The sequence below is a fragment of the Tympanuchus pallidicinctus genome, unplaced genomic scaffold (assembly GCF_026119805.1).
Source record: "Tympanuchus pallidicinctus isolate F22 unplaced genomic scaffold, pur_lepc_1.0 scaffold51, whole genome shotgun sequence".
NCBI lineage: Eukaryota > Metazoa > Chordata > Aves > Galliformes > Phasianidae > Tympanuchus > Tympanuchus pallidicinctus.
In genome coordinates, this window is record NW_026294771.1 from 228321 (window position 1) to 246785 (window position 18465).

An 18465-nucleotide genomic window follows, 5' to 3' on the forward strand; every position below is an offset into this window, starting at 1 on the left:
CTGCTCTTGCTGCACGTAGGCTTTGCATGAGGCGCTGACCATCCCAATGTGATCCCAATATTTTCTGAAACACAGGCAGCAACATTCCAAAGGCTTTTAAAGGAATTAAGTGCTCAGTTCCCATTGAGATTAGCTTTGAGAATCCCAGCCTGACTGAGGCTGGAGGCACCTCTGGGTCCACCCGGTGCCCCCCAAGGGATGGTGCCCACAACCACATCCAGGTAGGCTTTGGAGATCTCCAGCAAGGAGAATCCACAATCTATTTGGGCAACCTGAAGTGCTTCCTGATAGTCAAAGAGAAACAGCCTGCAAAGAACAAAGCTCCCCCTGCAACAACCAGGAATGGCCAAATCCTTCAATTCTTTTGAGTTTTGCGATCATTTTTGGAGCGTGCATGTGCGCATTTCCCTGCATTCTCCATTGAGTCTTTAAGGCCAGTCTTTAAGACAAGGTGGGAACGAGGACATGGCTGCAAAAGGGAAAGCTCAGCTTGCAGGCACGATGCTGTGAGCGAGCAGCCCGCGGTGCGCTGCAGCAGAGGTCATCCACACCAGACGTAGAAACATTGAACGTTAGTAAAACGACACAGAATTATTTACAAGTCTTGCTTAGCTCCTTAAAGAGGGAAAGAAAATCACCTTCTGCACTTGGTAAAGCTTCTGAATGAAGCACGAGGTGAGAGGGGAGGTTCGGATGAATGCAGATCCATGCGTGAACTCGCCTTGCAGTCCTTGCTCTGCCAACAGCCTCCAGAGGAGGGAGGTGGTGAACCTGCCCCATTGAGTGGGACATCCTCCAGGACTATGGGGACGTCCTCCAGGACCACGTCTCAGGGTGTTCACCTGGCAGCTGCTCCTCCAGCATCACTGCTGGGAGAGGAGCTGGGGCTGGGACCCCAAAGCTATGAGCTGGGGGTCAGGTCAGGGCTGGCATGGGGCACCTGGGTGGCTTTGATCCCGGGCCAGTGCAGTGAGGGGCACACCTGGTTTGTGGTGAAGGAAGGATGAGCAAAGCCCTTTTGTCACATCCCTGTTGCAGGCACTTTTTCAGCCCTTTAGAACTTTGGTGTTCCCCTCCTGGAGCTCTCCTTAGAGCTGCCCCCAGTGTTTGGTGTCTGCTCTGTATCAAGACCAAACCCTGCCAGCCCTGAGCATGGGGACAGCCCACCCCAAGTTACACAGTGTAGGTGAGGCTGCTGGAAACAGAGTCCTTTCCCCCAGCCCACCCTCAGGCACAGCCCCATCCCCAAATCCTGCTGCAACTGCTCTGCTGCTCTCTGTGCCCACCTCAGCTCTGCTCTTTGCTTGCAGCTTGGGGAAAGCAGCTGAATTTGGGGGCATCAGATGGGAGCAGAAGACAACAGTGAGAAAGACAATGGAAAAAAGGGTAGGATGGAGACCTGGAACCAGGAGAAGGCGTTAGAAATGGAGAGAGGAGAGACCTGAGAGTGGTGCTCACTCCTGCCCTCAAGACTGCTTCGGGAGCAGGCACAGAGCAGGACCCTGAGCCCGGGTTATGGGCTGCCAGGGGGAGGCGGAGGTGGGAGGGGGCGATACCGAAAACAGGAGCTCAGTGCATACAGGGCCATAAAGCGAGGAGGGGTGGGGGGCCCCCTCTTCCTCCCCATCTTCCTCTCCAGGGCTCTCGGTGCCAGGGAGGGGGGAGACAATGAGGCAGCAGGGCAGGGGACCCCTGGCTGCACCTCCCCCCCCCAGGCCGCCCTTCACACCGGTGAGGTGGCGGTGGACTCGCTGTACAAGCTCTCAGCGATGTCCCCACGTTGGATCTTCCGGAGAGCCACCAGGAGGGCATCGAGAGTGGCCGTCTCCTTGGCTGACCAGTCGGCCAGCAGCGCTCGGGCGGGCGATTCCTCCCGCGTGAAGCAGTCTATGAGGTCCTCCTTGTAGCCCAGCTCCCCGGCCAGCTGCCGCCACGTCTCCTCCGCCGAGCTGCTCAGCAGTTTCTCCACTTCCTCCTGCTTGCTGGGCGGCAGGCTGGCATACAGGTTCCCGTCTCCCTTTGGTGCTGGGGAGGGCAAGCAATGGGGGAATGTGTTAAGGAGCTGTGATGCTGCGCATCCCTTCCACCCCGCAGCCCTCATCACCCTACCTGGTCCCTGTGTGCTCTGGTTGGGCGGCTGCTGGTCGTGCAAGCTCTGGCTGTCCACTGAAATGCCGCTGTCGCTGTGCAGCTTCTCCCCCTCCGGGGAAGGCGTCTGGTTCACAGGGCGGTTGTTGGCTCCCTGCTTGTTCTGCTTGCAGCTGTTCCACCTGCACAGAAAGTGGTGGTGGCACTGTCACTGTCCCCCTGATCAGCATCCCTTTGCTTGCACCTTTCCTTTTGGGAGTGGGTCCGTTGCTTTGTGCCCTGCTTGAGAGCATTTTCCCAAGGAGATGTGCATTTTTCATGCAACTTTTGGCTCAACCTCTGCAGCAGATGCACCAGGTTAAATCAGCTCTGCTTTTGCAGGTGCCCAGCTCCTGAACTTTGCAATGGACCAGGACCAAGCCCCCTTCTGCATGGACCCACACACACGTGCCTGTGCCCCTGGGGCACATGGGGCTGTATGCAGGTCCCCACGTGCATCGCTGCACCCACATGATGGCACAGCTGTGGCTGCTGCCTTCCCATCTCACACCCGTGCCTTAACACCTATACTGCTGCCTTCTCATGGTCTGTGCACGTGATGATTTGTGCCCTCTGGGGCTGGAGCGGAGCCACCACTGAGTCCAGGGTAGTGACAGGGATTTGGATGGATGAGATCGGTTTAGGCAGCACATGGAGCTCAGCAGATGCATGAGCCCAGGGATGAAGTCCTGGTTGAGAAGGGATGTGAGGGGGCACTGACCCCCCTCGTGGTGCCCCCAGAGATGCACAGAAAGCAGCCAAGCCAGTCCTGACCTGCAGGGCCAGGTGCACACCCTGGGATGAGCTGCTGACTATGATCGGATATGATGTGCACGAGCAGGGGGGGCTGAGCAGGGGGTGTTTGTGATAAGGGTGTGGGAGGGCACGGCTTGCACCCCTATCCTGCTGCAATCTTCCCTTTCCTCCCCTCAGCTGCATTTTTGGGCATTTCAGCTCCTGCCCTCCCTCATTTTGCAGCACTCTTGCTGAGTGCTCCAAACTCAGGACCTCAAAGCAGGGGACACAGCCTGCTTCCCACTACCCACATCCCCACGGCGCTGCCCCAGCCCTTTACCTTTTGAAGGCAATGTAAGCCACCAGCCCCACCACCACGGCTGCCAGGATGGAGCAGTACACGGGGATGAGGTTATCAGCAGTGCCACGGCTCACGACAGGCTGCGAGCTGCCCATGACGGTGGTGACAATGTCTGCCAGGGTGGTGGCCATCCCCTCGGTGTTGAAGGGGTCCCTGGTGATTGGCTCGGGGCTGTCAGAACCTGCCAGGGATGGGGTGTGCGTTGTCCAGCGCGGGTGGAGGTCTGTCAGGAGGGAAAAGGAATGACAAGAGTAGGCCATGTACCTGGTGGTGTCCTCCAGCAGCTCTGGCACAGCCCCTCGTTTTCATGCTTATCCTTGCAACCACCTCGTCCCCAAGACCCCAGGAAGAACTGAAGCTGTTCCCAGATCCAAATGGTGCCTGATGGTGGCTGTGGTGCTGGGACATAGCTTTGAAGGCTTTTCTTTCCTTGCACTAGGTTTTCTCAAGTCCTTCCAGCAGAGGAAAATCATTGTCTCCTGTTGCTTATGGATATCCAGCCCAGCACAAGCAGCATTTATCCTTTCTGAGGTTTTGTATCAGGAGAGAAAAGCAGCTCTTCTCCCAGCTACGCAAGCCTGCTGGTGAGCCTTGGGCTCCTGTCTCTGGTCCCAGAGAGCTGATGTTGGACGTTGTCCCTCAGATGCATCTGCAGCTGCTTCCCATCTACCCCACATGCAGGCAGAGCAGCTGCCTCTGCAGCTCACAAGGAGCCACGTCTGCCTGCATTCATCTGCTGCCAGCAGCACCAGAGTCGGGATTCAGGCCCTGGGAGGGGGGGACCTCACTCATCCCCTTCCCCTGTCCCCTGCCTGCTAGGTGTGCACTGCCAGCCCAGCTCCATTGTGGGAGTAACCCTGTTCACACCCATACACCCGCACACAGATGTCTCATGGAGCAGATATATCTTGTCTTGCACCACGATGTGTTCACCCGTGGCTGCCCAAACAGCCCCTCAATGCCTGCCTCCCTCAGCTCTCCCCATGCCCTCCTCCAGGGACTTCCCCTGTGCCCACTGTGAGTGCTGCAGGGCCATGTCCCTGCTCTGCCTCCTCGGAGCTGTGCCACTTCCTTGCCCCACCATGCCCCAACCACCTTTCCTGGGCACAGCCCAATTCCTGCTCTCAGCAGAGCCTATTCCTGCACAGAAACAAATATGCAGCCCTGACGCAACACCCAATCCAATGCAACACCCAATTTGGCTCTTGCAGCCTCTGCTCTTGCATTCTGGACCCTCCACCTCCGCCACAGCACATGGATCACTCTGTGTTCTGTCTGCTGGCTGTCCCAGGGTGGGAAGGAAGCCGTGGCATCTCCCAGTGCCACCCCCCAAGCAGGACCCCTCTGCCCTTTCAGAGCATCGCTCCAGTGGCGGCATGGCTGCATCCGGCGGGGCCCCGCTGGCAGCTAACAAAGCTCACCCTGTGCTCCTTGACTTATGGCTCCATTTACTCGACCCCACCAAGGGATCAGCCAAAGGGAGCTGCGCTGGCCGCCGTCTCACACTGTGAATCAGTAGCGGATGGGACAAAGCCCCTTTCTCTGTCTCTGCACTCAGGGCAGGGAACTGCACTGCTGCTGCCAAGGAACAGCCAAGGAAGAACCCAGAGCCAGCCCCCCCTGAAAACCTCTCAAACAGCCCCCACCAGAGTCTGGGGGCTGCACAGAGTGGAGCAGAGGGGCTGCTGTATTGAATGATGCAAAATCTCCTGCTGCTCCCCAGCTCTTTTGGAAGGCAGCAGCAGTTAATTCCCACGAGAAAGCCACGAGCTGTCAAATTCCCTTTTGATGAAGGCTCTGGTGGCTGCAAAAGCAGCATCAGAGCTGCTGAACCTCTTGGCTGAGCTCATTAGGAAGCTGCATAATGAAATGCCCAAGGGGACCTCAGCTGGACATGAGATCCTCTCTTCTCCACCACCCTTGGGGATCTGCACCCACCTCCCCATTCCAAAGGAGAAAGTGTGGCACAGAGCACTACACCTGCTTGTGCTGGCACCATGAGACACAAAGAGCCCTGCTCTCCCCTCCAAGATGGAAAAAGGCAGCATTACCTCTGCACTCCGCATCAGAGGTGGCCGTGCACTCCTTCACCATCACCTCGTTCTCCTCACAGATGGTGCAGGGCAGGCAGGGATCCACAAAATTGGCCTCATCAGAGAAGGTGCCCTCAGGGCATTCCTCACAGACAGTGTCCTGTGTGTCCCGGCAGGGGAACATGAGGCCAAAGCCCACCTCACAGATGCTGCACTCCTTGCAGCTCCCGCTCAGCTCATTCTGGAAGTAGCCGTAGGCGCAGCGGCAAACGGCGTCGTCTGACTCCACGCAGGGTGCAGACATGCTGTGCAGCCCCACGCACTGCGTGCAGGGCTTGCACGGTTCTGTGGCACTCACTGTGTCCGAGTAGGTCACACCTGGGGGGGGAACAGAGGGTGGAGTGAGGAAAGAGACCATGGGGACATCCCCATCTCTGCTGGTCACATTGAACACCAGCGCTGGCTTCAGTGCTGCCCTCAGTTCCCGTCCAGTCCAGGGGAGCTGGGTTTGTGCAGGAGCCACAACTCTTCACCATTTTCCTCCTCCTCTGAGATATAGGGTGTTTTTCCCTACCTAGCTCCCCAAAAAAACACCTAGCCCCTTCCAGCCCCAAGCATCTCTGCAGGCTCCTGCTGCCCTTTCCCTTCCCATGAACAGCATCCTCCTTTTTGTAGCAATTCCCCATGCTGAGCCATTGACTCAGGTCCCTTGAACTCCCGCAGCCTTCAGCACACCCAACCAGCTGTGACCATGTACTCAGTGCCTCATCCTGTAGCATCCTCCCCATTCCCCATCCGTAGACACTCCCCATGGCCATGCTGGTACCCTACAGCCATTGCATCACAAAAGCTTTCTCCTCTTCATCCTTCCTGGTGGTGTCTCTTGGGGTATCACTGCCCTGTGCCCCTTCCTTGGCCTCGCAGGAAGCCAGGGAATACAGAAGGTGATGAGAACAGGAGGTTACAACACTAACTGCTGACTCCTCTGACCCTGGGGCTCTGGGCTCTCCAGTTTCACTGCGCAGGATTCACTTGGCCATGTAAATCAATCCTCTTCTGAAGCCCTCCAAGCTGCCCCCGCACTGCTGCCCTCCTGATCCCCAAGGTGCTTGGGCTATTTTTGTTTTATTTTTAACACAGGAAGCTGGGATTAGTGCCTGTCCTGGAGGGCACAGCTGGTCTCCCTGAACTGTGTGCTTCACAGCGGTTCCTCCACAGCCCATGATGCCAATCCCCACCTCATCAATGGAGAAGGTATTGGGGGATCAAGTGCAACCTGTCTGCTAGCCCTGCTCTTGGAAAGGGCAACTACTCACACATCTGCCTTTAGATTAGAGGTGGCAATTTCCTCCAAGTGACAGTGGGGCTGTGCACCCACCCTGTGCCTGCAAAACTTTCTGCTGTGGCCTCCCAGCACCTTTGGTGGCCTCCAACTTCCCTGGGTGTCCCACAGGAGACTGAGGATCCACACAGGGCTGCTCAGGTGCCTCACTTTTGGGACAGAGGGGAAAGGAGAGCCCTGAGACCCCTGTGAAGGGCTCCAAAGGACAAAGGAATGCACTCCAAAAAGACAGGGGAACAGCACTGAGATGGCATAGGGCTGAGAACAGCTTCCCAATGCCATTCTCCAGTGGGGACAGCATCTTCTTACAGCAACCACCCCACACCTCAGCTACACCCCAAGTGTGCAAATGTGCCCAAACCAGCACACATAGGCAACAGCAAAGGGTGCAGGGGCAGAGATGCTCCGGGTCGACTGTCAGCATGCACTGCACCCATTAACCTGGGCTCTTGGCTTGCATTATTCTGAATTATTGATAGATACCATTAGAGCAGGGAAGTGGCCAGGAAAGGCATACGGCTGAGTGGGCACATTTGCAGTGGCAGCAAGGTATCCGAGCTGAGCAATTACAGCTGAGATTCAAACAGGGCCCCCTCCCTCCTGCAGCAACAGAGGCTGGCGAAGGAGATAAATAAATCATGAGGCAGAAATCAGGAGGGGGGGGGGGGGAAGGGGGGGGGTTGGCAAGGGTAGAGGGAAGGAAGAAGGGAAATTATAAAAAAAGCAAGTGGCCATTTGGTCTGATGGAGGGAACATCGCCTCCAGGCTTTGGCAGGGGAGGTGCTTTGATAGTAGGACATTTCTTGTGAAACAGTTTGAGCAGTGAGTTGAGAAGGCAGTGAATCGGGAAGAAGGCCAAGGCAAAGCCTCGGAGGCAGCCCAGGGTGGAGGTGGGGATGTCATGACCAAGGGCTACACCCTAATTCCTCCCTGCTGGCTCTGCTTGGTAACTGGGGCACTCTGTGCGAAGGAGCTGCACCCACAGCACCTAGGGAATCCCAAGGAGGAGAAGGATGGGAGCAGCTCCACAAAAGATCCTGTCCCCATCCCAGTAGAGGCTGGGATGCTCCAAGCTACCTCTCCTCCTAGAAATCTTGCCCTGAGCTCAGAGGAAAGCTGGGAATCCTCCTGCATCACCTGCACCCCAGTGCCCACCCAGCATAAGCATCAGCATCTCCCCATCATAGCACCTAGATGATAAGATGATAATCCTGCTGGCATTAACAATGCATGACCACAACTGGGTCAGAGCTGAGGGTATAAAGCAGGAGAGTTTGCAGTGGAATTATCCCCATCTGTGGCTCTTCAACATGTATGCTTTTCCCTTTTGGTGCAATGGGGGAGCCAGGTCATCTCCTTGGTGCTGCTTCCCATCAGAGTGGTAGGGGCTTGGTCCTGTCCTGAGGTTCATGCTGTGCTGTCAGAACAGCCCCACTGTGCAGTGGGGTGAGCGGGGGGGGGGTGCTGTATTTTGGAGGCCCCAGGTAAAGGATGAAAGGGCTATGAGGCATCTGGAGGGCTCAAAGGGGAAATAGAGGCACGGGAGCTACAGGGAGCAGCAAAACCAAGCAAAGCACAAAGTGCAATGCTGAGAGTGTTTGCTCCTGGCTGCTGTCATCACTGCAGGGGTGGAGAAAGGAGCCCGATGCTTTCCAGCTCAGCTCCCTGACCCAACAGATCTGGTGCCAGGGGTTAACCCTGCTGCAAGAATGCAACTGTTGAGGCAGGACAGAGCAAGCTGGTACTCAAACCAGAATAGCAGCATTCACAAAGCTACCAACAGCCATGACTTAACTGATTTACCCAGGTCCTGCTCTCCCCCATAATCTCTGCATCCTCCAGGGAGTGTAGAAACCCCTTTCATCTCCCACTTCCCAGAAAGGACATGGGAATAATCCATCTCCTAGCCTGGAATTGCAGGGGGTTATAGGAAATGCTGCTCTAAGTAACCCTGGTGTGCAATGCAACCCTTCCATGCCCTCTGGATTTGCTGCCCTGCATCCTGGGAGCTGGGCTGGAGCCAGGAACAGCGAGCAAACCTGCCCCAAGGTTGCAACCAGGGGGATGCAGCTCGGAGGGCAAGCGCTGCTCATTGATTTTGCAGAAAGGCAGAGGTATTTTTAGCACTGCTCTGACACTGCTCTGTGCTGGTGCTGCTCAGGTTATAGGGCTTCTCCCCCCCCCCGCTCTCTGACTCTTTTTACTTCCCCTACAATCGTGCTCTGCCAATTCTGCCTTTCAAATCAGAGCTTGACTGGCACAGATCCCCCTACAAATATTTGTCCCCAGGTCTTCAAAGAGCTTGCAGCAGTAAATTTGCAGGGTAGATCGTTTTCTGCCTATCATGGCATTGTTTAAACAGTAATAGCTGGACCACTTCATCTGCAAGCATTTAACCAGCTCTCCTGCGCAAAGCTCCGGCCGACATTTATGAAGCATTTGACATAGGCAATGTGCCTGGAGTCAGCCAGCAGAAAGCTCCCCGCCTCTCTTGGGGACTCGTGATTTGCTTCTCTCCCCTCCGACTTGCTTTTATTTCGCGGCCTTTACAAGGTAAAAGTAGCAATAGTACAGGTGGCTCCTGAGATATCCCCATGGCTGGGTTGGAAAGCAGTGTGGGAAGAGGAAAATCCAGGAGGCAATTGCAAGCGAGGAGCCATCCATGCAATGGAGGAACTGGAAGGGAATCTGATGCCTGGCACCAATGGGTCCCCAAACAGGGAGAGCTGCTGGCATTTGCTGGGCAGGCACTGGGGAAATGCTGGAAAGAATGCTGAGGTTTGGGGCTCTGTGCAATGGGAAAATGGAACCCAATGACACAAAGCGCATCCACACAATGGATGTCCATAGGACAGACACACAGGTGCCCACTCGTGTTCCCCAAAAGCCCCCATGTATCACTACTCACTGTCCAGGCAGGGCTCACAGACGGTCTGGTTGACCCCACAGGGCTGCACAACGCCCTCGCCCAGGTTGCAGGCTTTGCAGCACTCACCACTCGTCGTGTACATCTCGGTCAAGCACTTTTCCTTGGAGCCCCAGGTGGGTCCCTGGGAGAAAAAACAGCCCAGAGATGATTCTTGTTACAGGAATTGCAACGATGGGCAGAGAGAGATGTTGCATCCAGGGAGGGTTGTGTTGTGGGGTGGAATTAAATGTCTGGGCTAAAGGGGAGGCTGTGTGTTAGGTATTGAGTTTGGGAGAAAGGGGAGGTAAATGACTTTCCTATGCAAAGCTCACTCATTTGCAAAGCTTCTGCTAAGTAGTGCTGACTGAAGGAGGCAATGACAGTCCTTGGTCTGGGCTTGTGGGTCTTAGGGGGATGCTGGCTTTTCTGTAGGGTTACAGCCTTACATCCCATCACAGAAGTCGTTTTCTCTATGGATGCTGTGCTGTCACAGCCCTCCCCTGCCTGGGAAAAGCTGCCAGCCCAAGTGAAGGGTTCAGAGGGCTAAGGTCCCATTTCTACACTGGGATCAGAAATCAGCCCCCTCGGTGGAAATGAAGACTTTGACAGGAGCGCAGAGAGCTTCAGCTGTCTGACAGGAATAAGTGTACTAGCTTATAAAACCTGTCATCACATATGGAAGCAATAAATGTGCCATGAGCTGTGCGGTTAGAACCTCTGCACATCCACTTTGTAACATGGGGAGCAGAGATGGCCATTCCCCAGAGCACTCCTTGGCCAGGGGTGATGTGTGGGGCTGGCTTTGCTCCTCCTGCTCACAGTCAGGAGGGGAAACTCTCGTGCGGCAGCTGGGATGAGTTTGTATGGAAGGAGGACGGGGCAGATGGTGTCAGGGCAGATGGTGCTGTTGGGCTGCTGGTCGGACACACTGAGAATGAGGCAGTGAGGAGGCAGGGCAATGCTCAGAGCTGGGGCCACCCGAAAGGGACAGCAGCAACAGCGGTGCTGTGACCATCCAGGGTGGTTCTAGGCACTCGCTCTCGGGTCGATGGTGCTCGATGGGGAGGCTGCTGTCGGGGATGTGCTCCTTTCGGGGGGACTGTCCCTTTGCCACCAAGATGAGGCTGATTTTGGGGGGAGTGAGGGGGGGAAGAATTCTCCCGGCAGCAGAGGAGCTCCCAGTCCCCGTGCATCTGGACTCCTCGTCAGCCGTTTGGCCGCCGCTCTGCACAATGCGCTGTTATGAACTCATGGACGCATCAGCCGGCATAAGCCGGCCCGGCCCGAGACAATGGAGCGCCAATTATAGGCATCTGAATGACAAAGTGCTCCAATTACCCTTCGCTTGGAAGCGTGTGCCTTCTTTCAGCGCCGCTTTGCCAGCCCGGCTTGGCACCGATCCCCAGCTGCACGGGTAGGATGCTTGGCATTGGGGGACCCACCCAGCACCCTCAAATAACAGCTGGGAAATGGGCTTGGGGACGAGCAAAGGGCTCGCTCTGCAACAGGGACAGCTCTAGGCAGCAGCGATGCCCGTTGCAGAGAGTGGAGCTGGAGCTCAACCCGTTGCTTCCTTTTCCCCAGCACCTGCAGCGTGTCCCCCTGCTCGGGAAGGTTTGGGGAAGCGGGGAGCATCCGAACTTGGCTATAAATAGTGTTGGAAAGGCCGCAGCGGTGCAGCTGGGGCCGCAGCAGCCAGCTCTCCCACGCCGCCCGCGCCTGAGGCAGCTGCAGAGCAACCCCACAGGGACAGAACCCGGCTGCGCTGCTTCCTCTGTGCCAAACCGGACCGGACCCCCCCCAGCCCCGACCTCCCCCCAGCTGTGCAACGCTCCACGGTCCCCTCCTCGTAGGGCTGTCCTACCCTCCGCGTTTCTAAACGACGTGGAAAACGCACCTTCCAGCCCCAGATGCTGCACCCTCCCCCCCCTCTCCCCACGCCTACGTTTCCCTTTCTGCATCTCAAGCGCCGAAACATCCATAAAGATTAACACGCTTATAAGAGGGGCACATGGTCTGCATTAGCCCGCTGAAATGTGCATGTTATTAACACAACTCCCGTTGACAAAGCCACAGGTATTAACACCATAAAGCATTTTGACAGCTGGACTGAGGGGGGGAGAAGGAAGGGGGACGCGCTGAGGGTGCGAGCAACACCTTTGAAAGCTTTTAATTGCTTTTGGAGTAGTTTTGGCGTTCCCCTGCCCTACAGGGGGTGGCGTTGGAAGAAGATGAGCGCAGCGCAGCAGCATCATCTCCCAAACCCTGGCAAGGAAATCTGTGCTGCTCCGAAACGGGGAACGGCAGCAATGCTGCAGCTGGAGACGGGCCCAGCAGCAAGCCTGGATCCGAACGGCCCGCGAGGCTGACAGACGGGTTCTGTGTATTTTGGCGGGGCACCCTGTCTAGAAAAGGCCAAAGCTCTGGATCCCTACACTCCCCAAACTTTGGGCAGTGGGAGAAGCCACATCTGATCTGTGTGGGTCTTGCAAAGCTCTGCCTCCCCCCCCAGCAAAATCAGCTTCAGTCTGAGCAGCACAGGTAATGTGCCATGGAAATGGGGTGCTGAGGGTACAGCCACAGCTGTGAGGCACGTTTGACCTGTCCTGCTCAAGGCTAGGAGGAGCAGTGGGTTTCCAACTACAGCAGATCTCTATGGGGCTGGGTGGGCTCAGCAGGTGCAATCCTAGGGGCAGCTCAGACCTGAGGGGTTGGCTGCAGGACATGGGGACACCAAACCCAGCTTGGAGCCACGAGCCATCCATACTGCTCTCCCCGTCAGTCTCCACATGAACCTGCTGAAGCAGCAGCTTTAACACCCTGCCCCAGAGCTTCCTGCTGCCCACTGAGCCCTCTGGGACCCCACAGATCCTCCTGCAGCAAAAGCCCTATTTCTGCCCCGGGTGGCTCAGTGCATCCCCACATCCCCTGCTCTGTGTGTCTCCTTCTTCTCTGGTCCCCCTTATCCCTAAGTTTTATCTCCAGCACAGGCTGAGGCTCTGCCCATCCCGGTTTTGCCCTTCACATTGAGCAGTGAGTTTGGAGCCAGGTCTGTGAGAGTTTTTGAAGGTGTGGGGTTCGGGAGGTGGGGGCACAGAGCTGGGGCTGCTTTCTTCCCATAACCTCCTGTGGGGAAAAAAGGGGCAGCAGAGCCCAGCTCGGTGCCAGCAGGACACAAGGGGCTGCACGAGAAATCCCTATGGTGTCCATCCCTAAGGTGTCTCCACCACCACCACCACCACCCACCTCCCCACTCCTCTCCCTCTGCACCCAAACCTTCTGGGACCCTCCGTCCCCATACAATTGGCACTCCCACTTGCCGATACCCCCGGGACCTTGCAAGCAGAACCCCACAGTCCCCTGGTACCCCTCCGTCCCACCCCCACCCGGTGCCAGCGGGACCAGGGCAGCCCGTGCTCTCCCTGCCCGCTCCCCTCTGGATCCGGCCCCCCTGGGCTCAGCCCGCAGCCCCGCACTCACCGCCTGCAGCAGGAGCAGCAGCAGCGGTACGAACCCGGCCATGGTGCGCCGGGGCCGCCTCGCATCCCCCGGGCTGCCCTCCCTCTGCCGCCCGCCGCCTCGGCAGCACCAGAAAAGGGCTGCAAGTCCCTCCTCCTCCTCCTCTCCGCCCCCGGAGCATCACGGCGAGCAGCCGAGCCAGCACCCTCCTCTGTCGGTACACAAAGCCCGGACCCCTCCCCAGCACCCACCTCCCCCCCACGAAAAGCTTTCGGCTGCATTTGGTCTCAGTCCAGCCGTCCCCTCCACCCTTCAATGATTCGCGTCCATCTCTCCCCACACACTCTTCCCTGCTGTCTGTCTGCCTGTCCGTCGCTCACACACCCACGTCCATCCATCTCTGCACACTTCGCTCCAGCCCTCCACCAGCACCGTCCTCAAGATGGGTTTGCAAATAGGTTCGTTAATTAGAAGAACAGAGCAAGGCTCCGAGCTGTGGCTGGGATGGGGTGACCAGATCCCCTCTGGCTGCACGGCCAAGGGACAATATCCAGCAGGTGACACCCCCAGCACCCAAACTCAGCACTGTCACAGCAATCCCAGCCACAGAGAGAATTTCCCTTTGTCACTGCAAGAGAGGCTGCAGTGCCCAGAGCCACCTGCTTCTGTTTGTAGTTCCACCCGCAGGTGCAAAACAACACATTGACATCCTTCCTCTCCTACAGCCCCAACATGTGCTGCTCCCCTGCATTTCACTTTACTACAGAGCTGCTCTGTCCCCATCCTGCCCAGCCCCAGCCCCGTGCTTGTGAGCTCAGCTGCGTGTCAGGGAGTGGAGCTGGAAATGTCACGGCCTTTCCCCAGCTCGGTTTGGCTCCTGCCTTGGTGTGTCAGCACCAAAAACTTTCTTTGTAAGGTTTGCTGGAAAAAAAGAATGCAGCCAGTTTTGTGTGGCTTTGGTGAGAAGGTTTGCTGGAAGCTGCTCAGAAATGCTGGCGCCGGGGTTGGGAGGAATGAAGGATTCCTTCACCCCCTGCTCACATCACTCTGCCCCCAGTTCTTTCACCTAGCATAGGATGGAGCAGTGGTGTCTGTGGGTCTGTCTGTGCCACCCTGCTGCTGCCCATCTCTCAGCTTTACTGTGTTGGGATCACAACATTATCCTGTTGGCAGACACAAGCTGGATTCCCTCTCGAGCAGCGAGCTCCTAACCTTAGTGACTCTATAAGTCTACAATCTGTGATGCTTGCGTGGTTGGCAGCTCCTGGCCCGCTGTATAATCAATAGATATATAGGTGTTATAATTAAGAAATACACAAAAGAGTTTGGCTAAGCAGGTTATTACACCAAAAAAAAGAATAGATAGAGGGCTTATACCCTTATCCAGGGCTCACTGGAAAACTCCAAAAGGAGGTATCTCCAGAAAGAGATCCTTCCCCACTCCTAAATGGTTCTAGGAGAGATGCAGCCAGGCTCCATCCCTTCTGGCAGCACAGGTGAATTGCTTTCACTTGTGCTCCCAGGGCTGACTCATTGCTCACCTAAGGTGATCAATCAGAGGTTCAGGCTGGGATCAGCAGTTCCCATACACCGTGCTGTGGGAAGCTGGGACTGGGGCTTTGAGGAAAGTCCCTCTTTAAATAAGATTAACCCGAAGCCAAAGCTGCTGTTTGTCCTCTGATGCGGTGACATGGGAACACGTGTGAGCCACATGGTGGTGGGTTCAGGGCCAGCTGGGGACAGGGCAGCATGCACAGAGCCTGGATGTGGGGGTGGGGACATGGGGATGGGATGGCTGCCACCCACCATGAGGCAAGCATTGCCCTTTTCAATGCTTGGATGATTGGAAATGGGGCAAAGCTTGTGGACATCTGGCAGAGCCAGGCACAGCGGGGGGAGCAGCCTGGGTCTTATAACTCCAATTGCCTTTGCTGTTCTGCTGCAGTGAGCTGAGGGGAAGCTGAGCTGCTGCCATGGGTCCATTTCATCCATTCACAGAATCACAGAATCACAGAATTGTAGGGGTTGGAAGGGACCTCCAGAGATCATTGAGTCCAACCCCCCTGCCAAAGCAGGTTTTCTCCACCCCAGGCTGTGGCCTTTCCCCGTGGGATGCACCGCCGTGCTGCAGCACTCCCCTGGAGGGGGGACGACAGGAGGAACTCCCCCAAGTCCCAGTGCAGAACTCGGGTGTTTTATGATGCTCAGACACCACCACGAATGTCACCCCAAGAAAAACCTCACAGCAGTGATGCAAAGCAGAGACAGACGGACAGAGACGGCCGCTCAGATGGGCTGCATCTGCACAGGGCCGGGCAAGCAGCCAGCACAAGTAAGTGGAAACTGCTGCTCCATCCCAACCCGTGTGGCTCCTTTGGTTAAAGCACTCCTAGAGCTGTATGTTAACCCCCACCTCATGCTTTTTTTTCTCCCCCAGAAAGGTTGTGGCCCTTTCCTGGCTCTGTGCAATGACAAAAGGCCTCTTAAAAGTCTGCTGTCACCTCTCAGAATTAAAACAAAGGCTCTGCATTTGCTCAGAGATCATCCTCAGGGCTGCTAGCACAGCACAGCACTGGCTGCTGCCCTGCAAATCCCAACCCCAACCAAGAGGTCTGCCCACCCTCAATCAGCTCCCTGTGCCACAGCACGGCCAGCCATGCCCTGGGGCAGCTCCTGGCCATTGAAGGGGGCTGAAATTGTGGCTCAGTGATGCTCCAGGTCCTCCTGAGCCACAGTGAGATACACTGCAGTGACACTATGCTTGCCTCCAGCAATGCTGTTTGTTGAGAGCAGGTTGGAGAACGGAGAGCAGCCCATCTGCCTGTAAGGAAAAATGGGGCTTCTGGATTTGCTGCTGGCTCCTGACCACATTTTGGGCTGGGAGGTCATGCACAGAGGATTCACTGCTGGGGGAGCACCGTGGGGTTCCCTGGGTTGGCTGGGCTCAACCTTATTTGTGAATGTGAACATCAAGGAGTGGGGCTGAGAGCAGAGGTGAAGAGCAAGCAGGGAGGGTTCCTGAGGGGAAGCATCATTCCTGGGAGAGACAGCTGTGCCCCATGGGCCTCCCCCCACTGGAGCAGGGAGGTTTAATTAGCAAAAGCCCAATTACAGCTCAGCAAAACACTGCATCCAGTCCCTCCCAAGGACACAGCACCCGTCTCGCTCTATCCTTATCTTCCTTCAGGCTCATCCAGGTCTGCCCCCATGCGCTTTGCAAAGACCAAAGGTCTCCAAGCTATGTTTTCAGACCCTCCCACCACCCTACAAGGACTCCTGGAAATAGCACAAACACAGAAGTTCAGAGCAAATTCCTGCCTTCAAACTTCTTATCGGTTTCGCTAAAAAGCGTTGGGAATTAGTTTCCCAACGAAGACAGCAACGCAGTAATGCTACATTATAAATACAGATGAATAGATAATTAGATGTTGGGAAAATATCACCGTGCTGCCCCGGGGCTGAGAGAGTGAATAGAGGGCTACAGAGAAAAGCACGGGTGGGATGTGGTGCTGCAGTGTTATGGGGTGGGCTTCCAGGGCTGGGAATAAGGCTGGGGGCTGTGCTGTGCACTATGATGAGGGCCAAGGCCACCTCTGGAGAGCAGGAAGGGAGAAGGGATGAGTGGAAGCTGAAGGCTCCCTCTGGTTCTCCATGCAGTCAATGGGATTTGGGCATGTAGAAGCTTTTAGGGCTTTTGTGCACAGCAGGGTTCTCACTCCCATCCCTTGCCAGGTGCTGTTGCAGCCCCAGACCCATCTGCTCTGCACTGAGGGAGTGATAGGGAGCTGTGGGGTGAACAGATCCATCCCCAGCTGTGGTTTAGGGACTGCTGATCATTGCCCCAGGTGAGGTGCAGGAGCACTGGGCTGCTGCAGGCTTGGGCAGCAGCATTTTACCATTCAGGGGAAAACTGCTCTCTTGATTTTGCAGCCAGGGAGGGACTGCCTGCAAAACCTTCCCCTTTTTCTTTATGTGGGGGTTACACACAGGCTGCAGAATGTGTGGGGTGCTGTAAAACCCAGAACCTGTGCTGAGCAGGCAGTTATTCCTATGGTATGGGACTCAGATGGTGATTTTGGGGTTGATTTCACCTATTCAGCCATTCCCAATTGGGCTGGGGGTAAAAGATCCCACAATCTCAGAGTGATCTCTTTGCACTGCTGTACCCATTGGTGTTGGAGTACAGATGGGAATCACACAGAGATCAGTGCTGGGGGAGATGCACAGCAGTGAGGAGAGTGGAGGGCATGGGGGATATGGGGGGTACGTGGTGAGGGGCTGCATGGCATGGGGCCATGGGGCTGCCCTGCTGCTGTGCTTTGATTTGGGCTCCTGACAGGAGATCTTGGCTCTTGGGTGTCCTTGATGAAACCATGGGGTCAGAATGATGGGGCTGTGTTTGGGTGCCTGTCATGGGGCAAAGGCTCTGAGCACCCTGAACGCAGGGCTCTGAGCTAGGAGGGTTCACATCCCACCCATAAGGGAAGGCAACGGAGGGATGCAACATTCCCCAAACTCACACAAACCTGATTTCCATTACTATCAAAGTGTCCCAACCTGGTTTTGATTACCCTCCTTGATTTCCATGCCTGTAATTTCTCCTAATGCCTCTCTCCAACCGTTCCCCCTCTCTTTTTCAGCTGTTAATCTCCAGCCCCAAGCTCTCCTTTCCTTCCTTTTCCCCATCCTTTTTGTGCCATCCATCAGCATGCACAGAGGGGGGGGGGGGGGTCACAGTGCTGTGGGGATGAACCTCGGGTTCCTTATAAGGACAGCCCAAAGGAATCTCCCATCAGCAGAGCCCACGCTGTCCAGGAAATTCAATCCTTCCTCGGGATGGAGCAATGGCAAAATCGTGAGATGGTAAAAATAGAGCCGTGGTTTCCCTCCCTGAGAAAGCAAAGCAGTTGTGCACGATTTACAATAACACTCAGAGCCAGGCAGGGGGGGAGAAAATCGCTCCTCGTGGTGCATATAATAAAGGACATAAATATGTCTGCAGCAGCAACATTATCAATATTTTTCTGCTTAAGTTATGGATTAGTTCCACATGCCAGGGGCAGGGCTGGCTTTCTTCTCACCAGCCTGGCTTTTGGGAACTGATTGATTCACTTTTGTTGCTGATGGATCAAGAATTTTGCTATTAGGAGGAAATGAATGTCAAATCCTTCATGGCATCGATGAGGATGGAGCAGGGCAGGCGGGAGGAGCAGAGTGAGGCAGGATGGGGCTTCTTTCCCTTTCCCTCTTCTCCTTCTCTTCTGCTCCTCTCCTCTCCTTTCCCTTCTCCTTTCCTTCTCATTTCCTTCCCCTCTCCCATTCCTTCTCCTTCCTTCCCTTTCTCCTCTCCCATCCCCTTTCCTTTCCCCTTCCATATCCCCCTACTTCATTTCAAAGTAGATATTTATTTTAATTCCTTCTGTACTCAGACTATTATAGAATGCTGTCCAAACTGTTTAGCAGCATGCACGTAGCCCAGACAGGATCCAGAGGCAGTTCT

The 18465-nt window shown here is 55.8% G+C and overlaps 1 protein-coding gene across 1 annotated transcript; it reads right to left on the reverse strand.

Annotated features, from left to right (window-relative positions):
• Positions 1 to 1281: 1281 nt before the first annotated feature.
• Positions 1282 to 13104, reverse strand: NGFR (nerve growth factor receptor). The gene is made up of 6 exons (XM_052705043.1): positions 12987 to 13104; positions 9507 to 9648; positions 5275 to 5634; positions 3203 to 3446; positions 2110 to 2270; positions 1282 to 2025 (listed from the first exon to the last, which is right to left on the reverse strand). The coding sequence occupies exons 1-6, from the start codon at positions 13026 to 13028 to the stop codon at positions 1724 to 1726; spliced, it is 1251 nt and encodes a 416-aa protein (XP_052561003.1). The 5' UTR covers positions 13029 to 13104; the 3' UTR covers positions 1282 to 1723.
• Positions 13105 to 18465: the final 5361 nt, after the last annotated feature.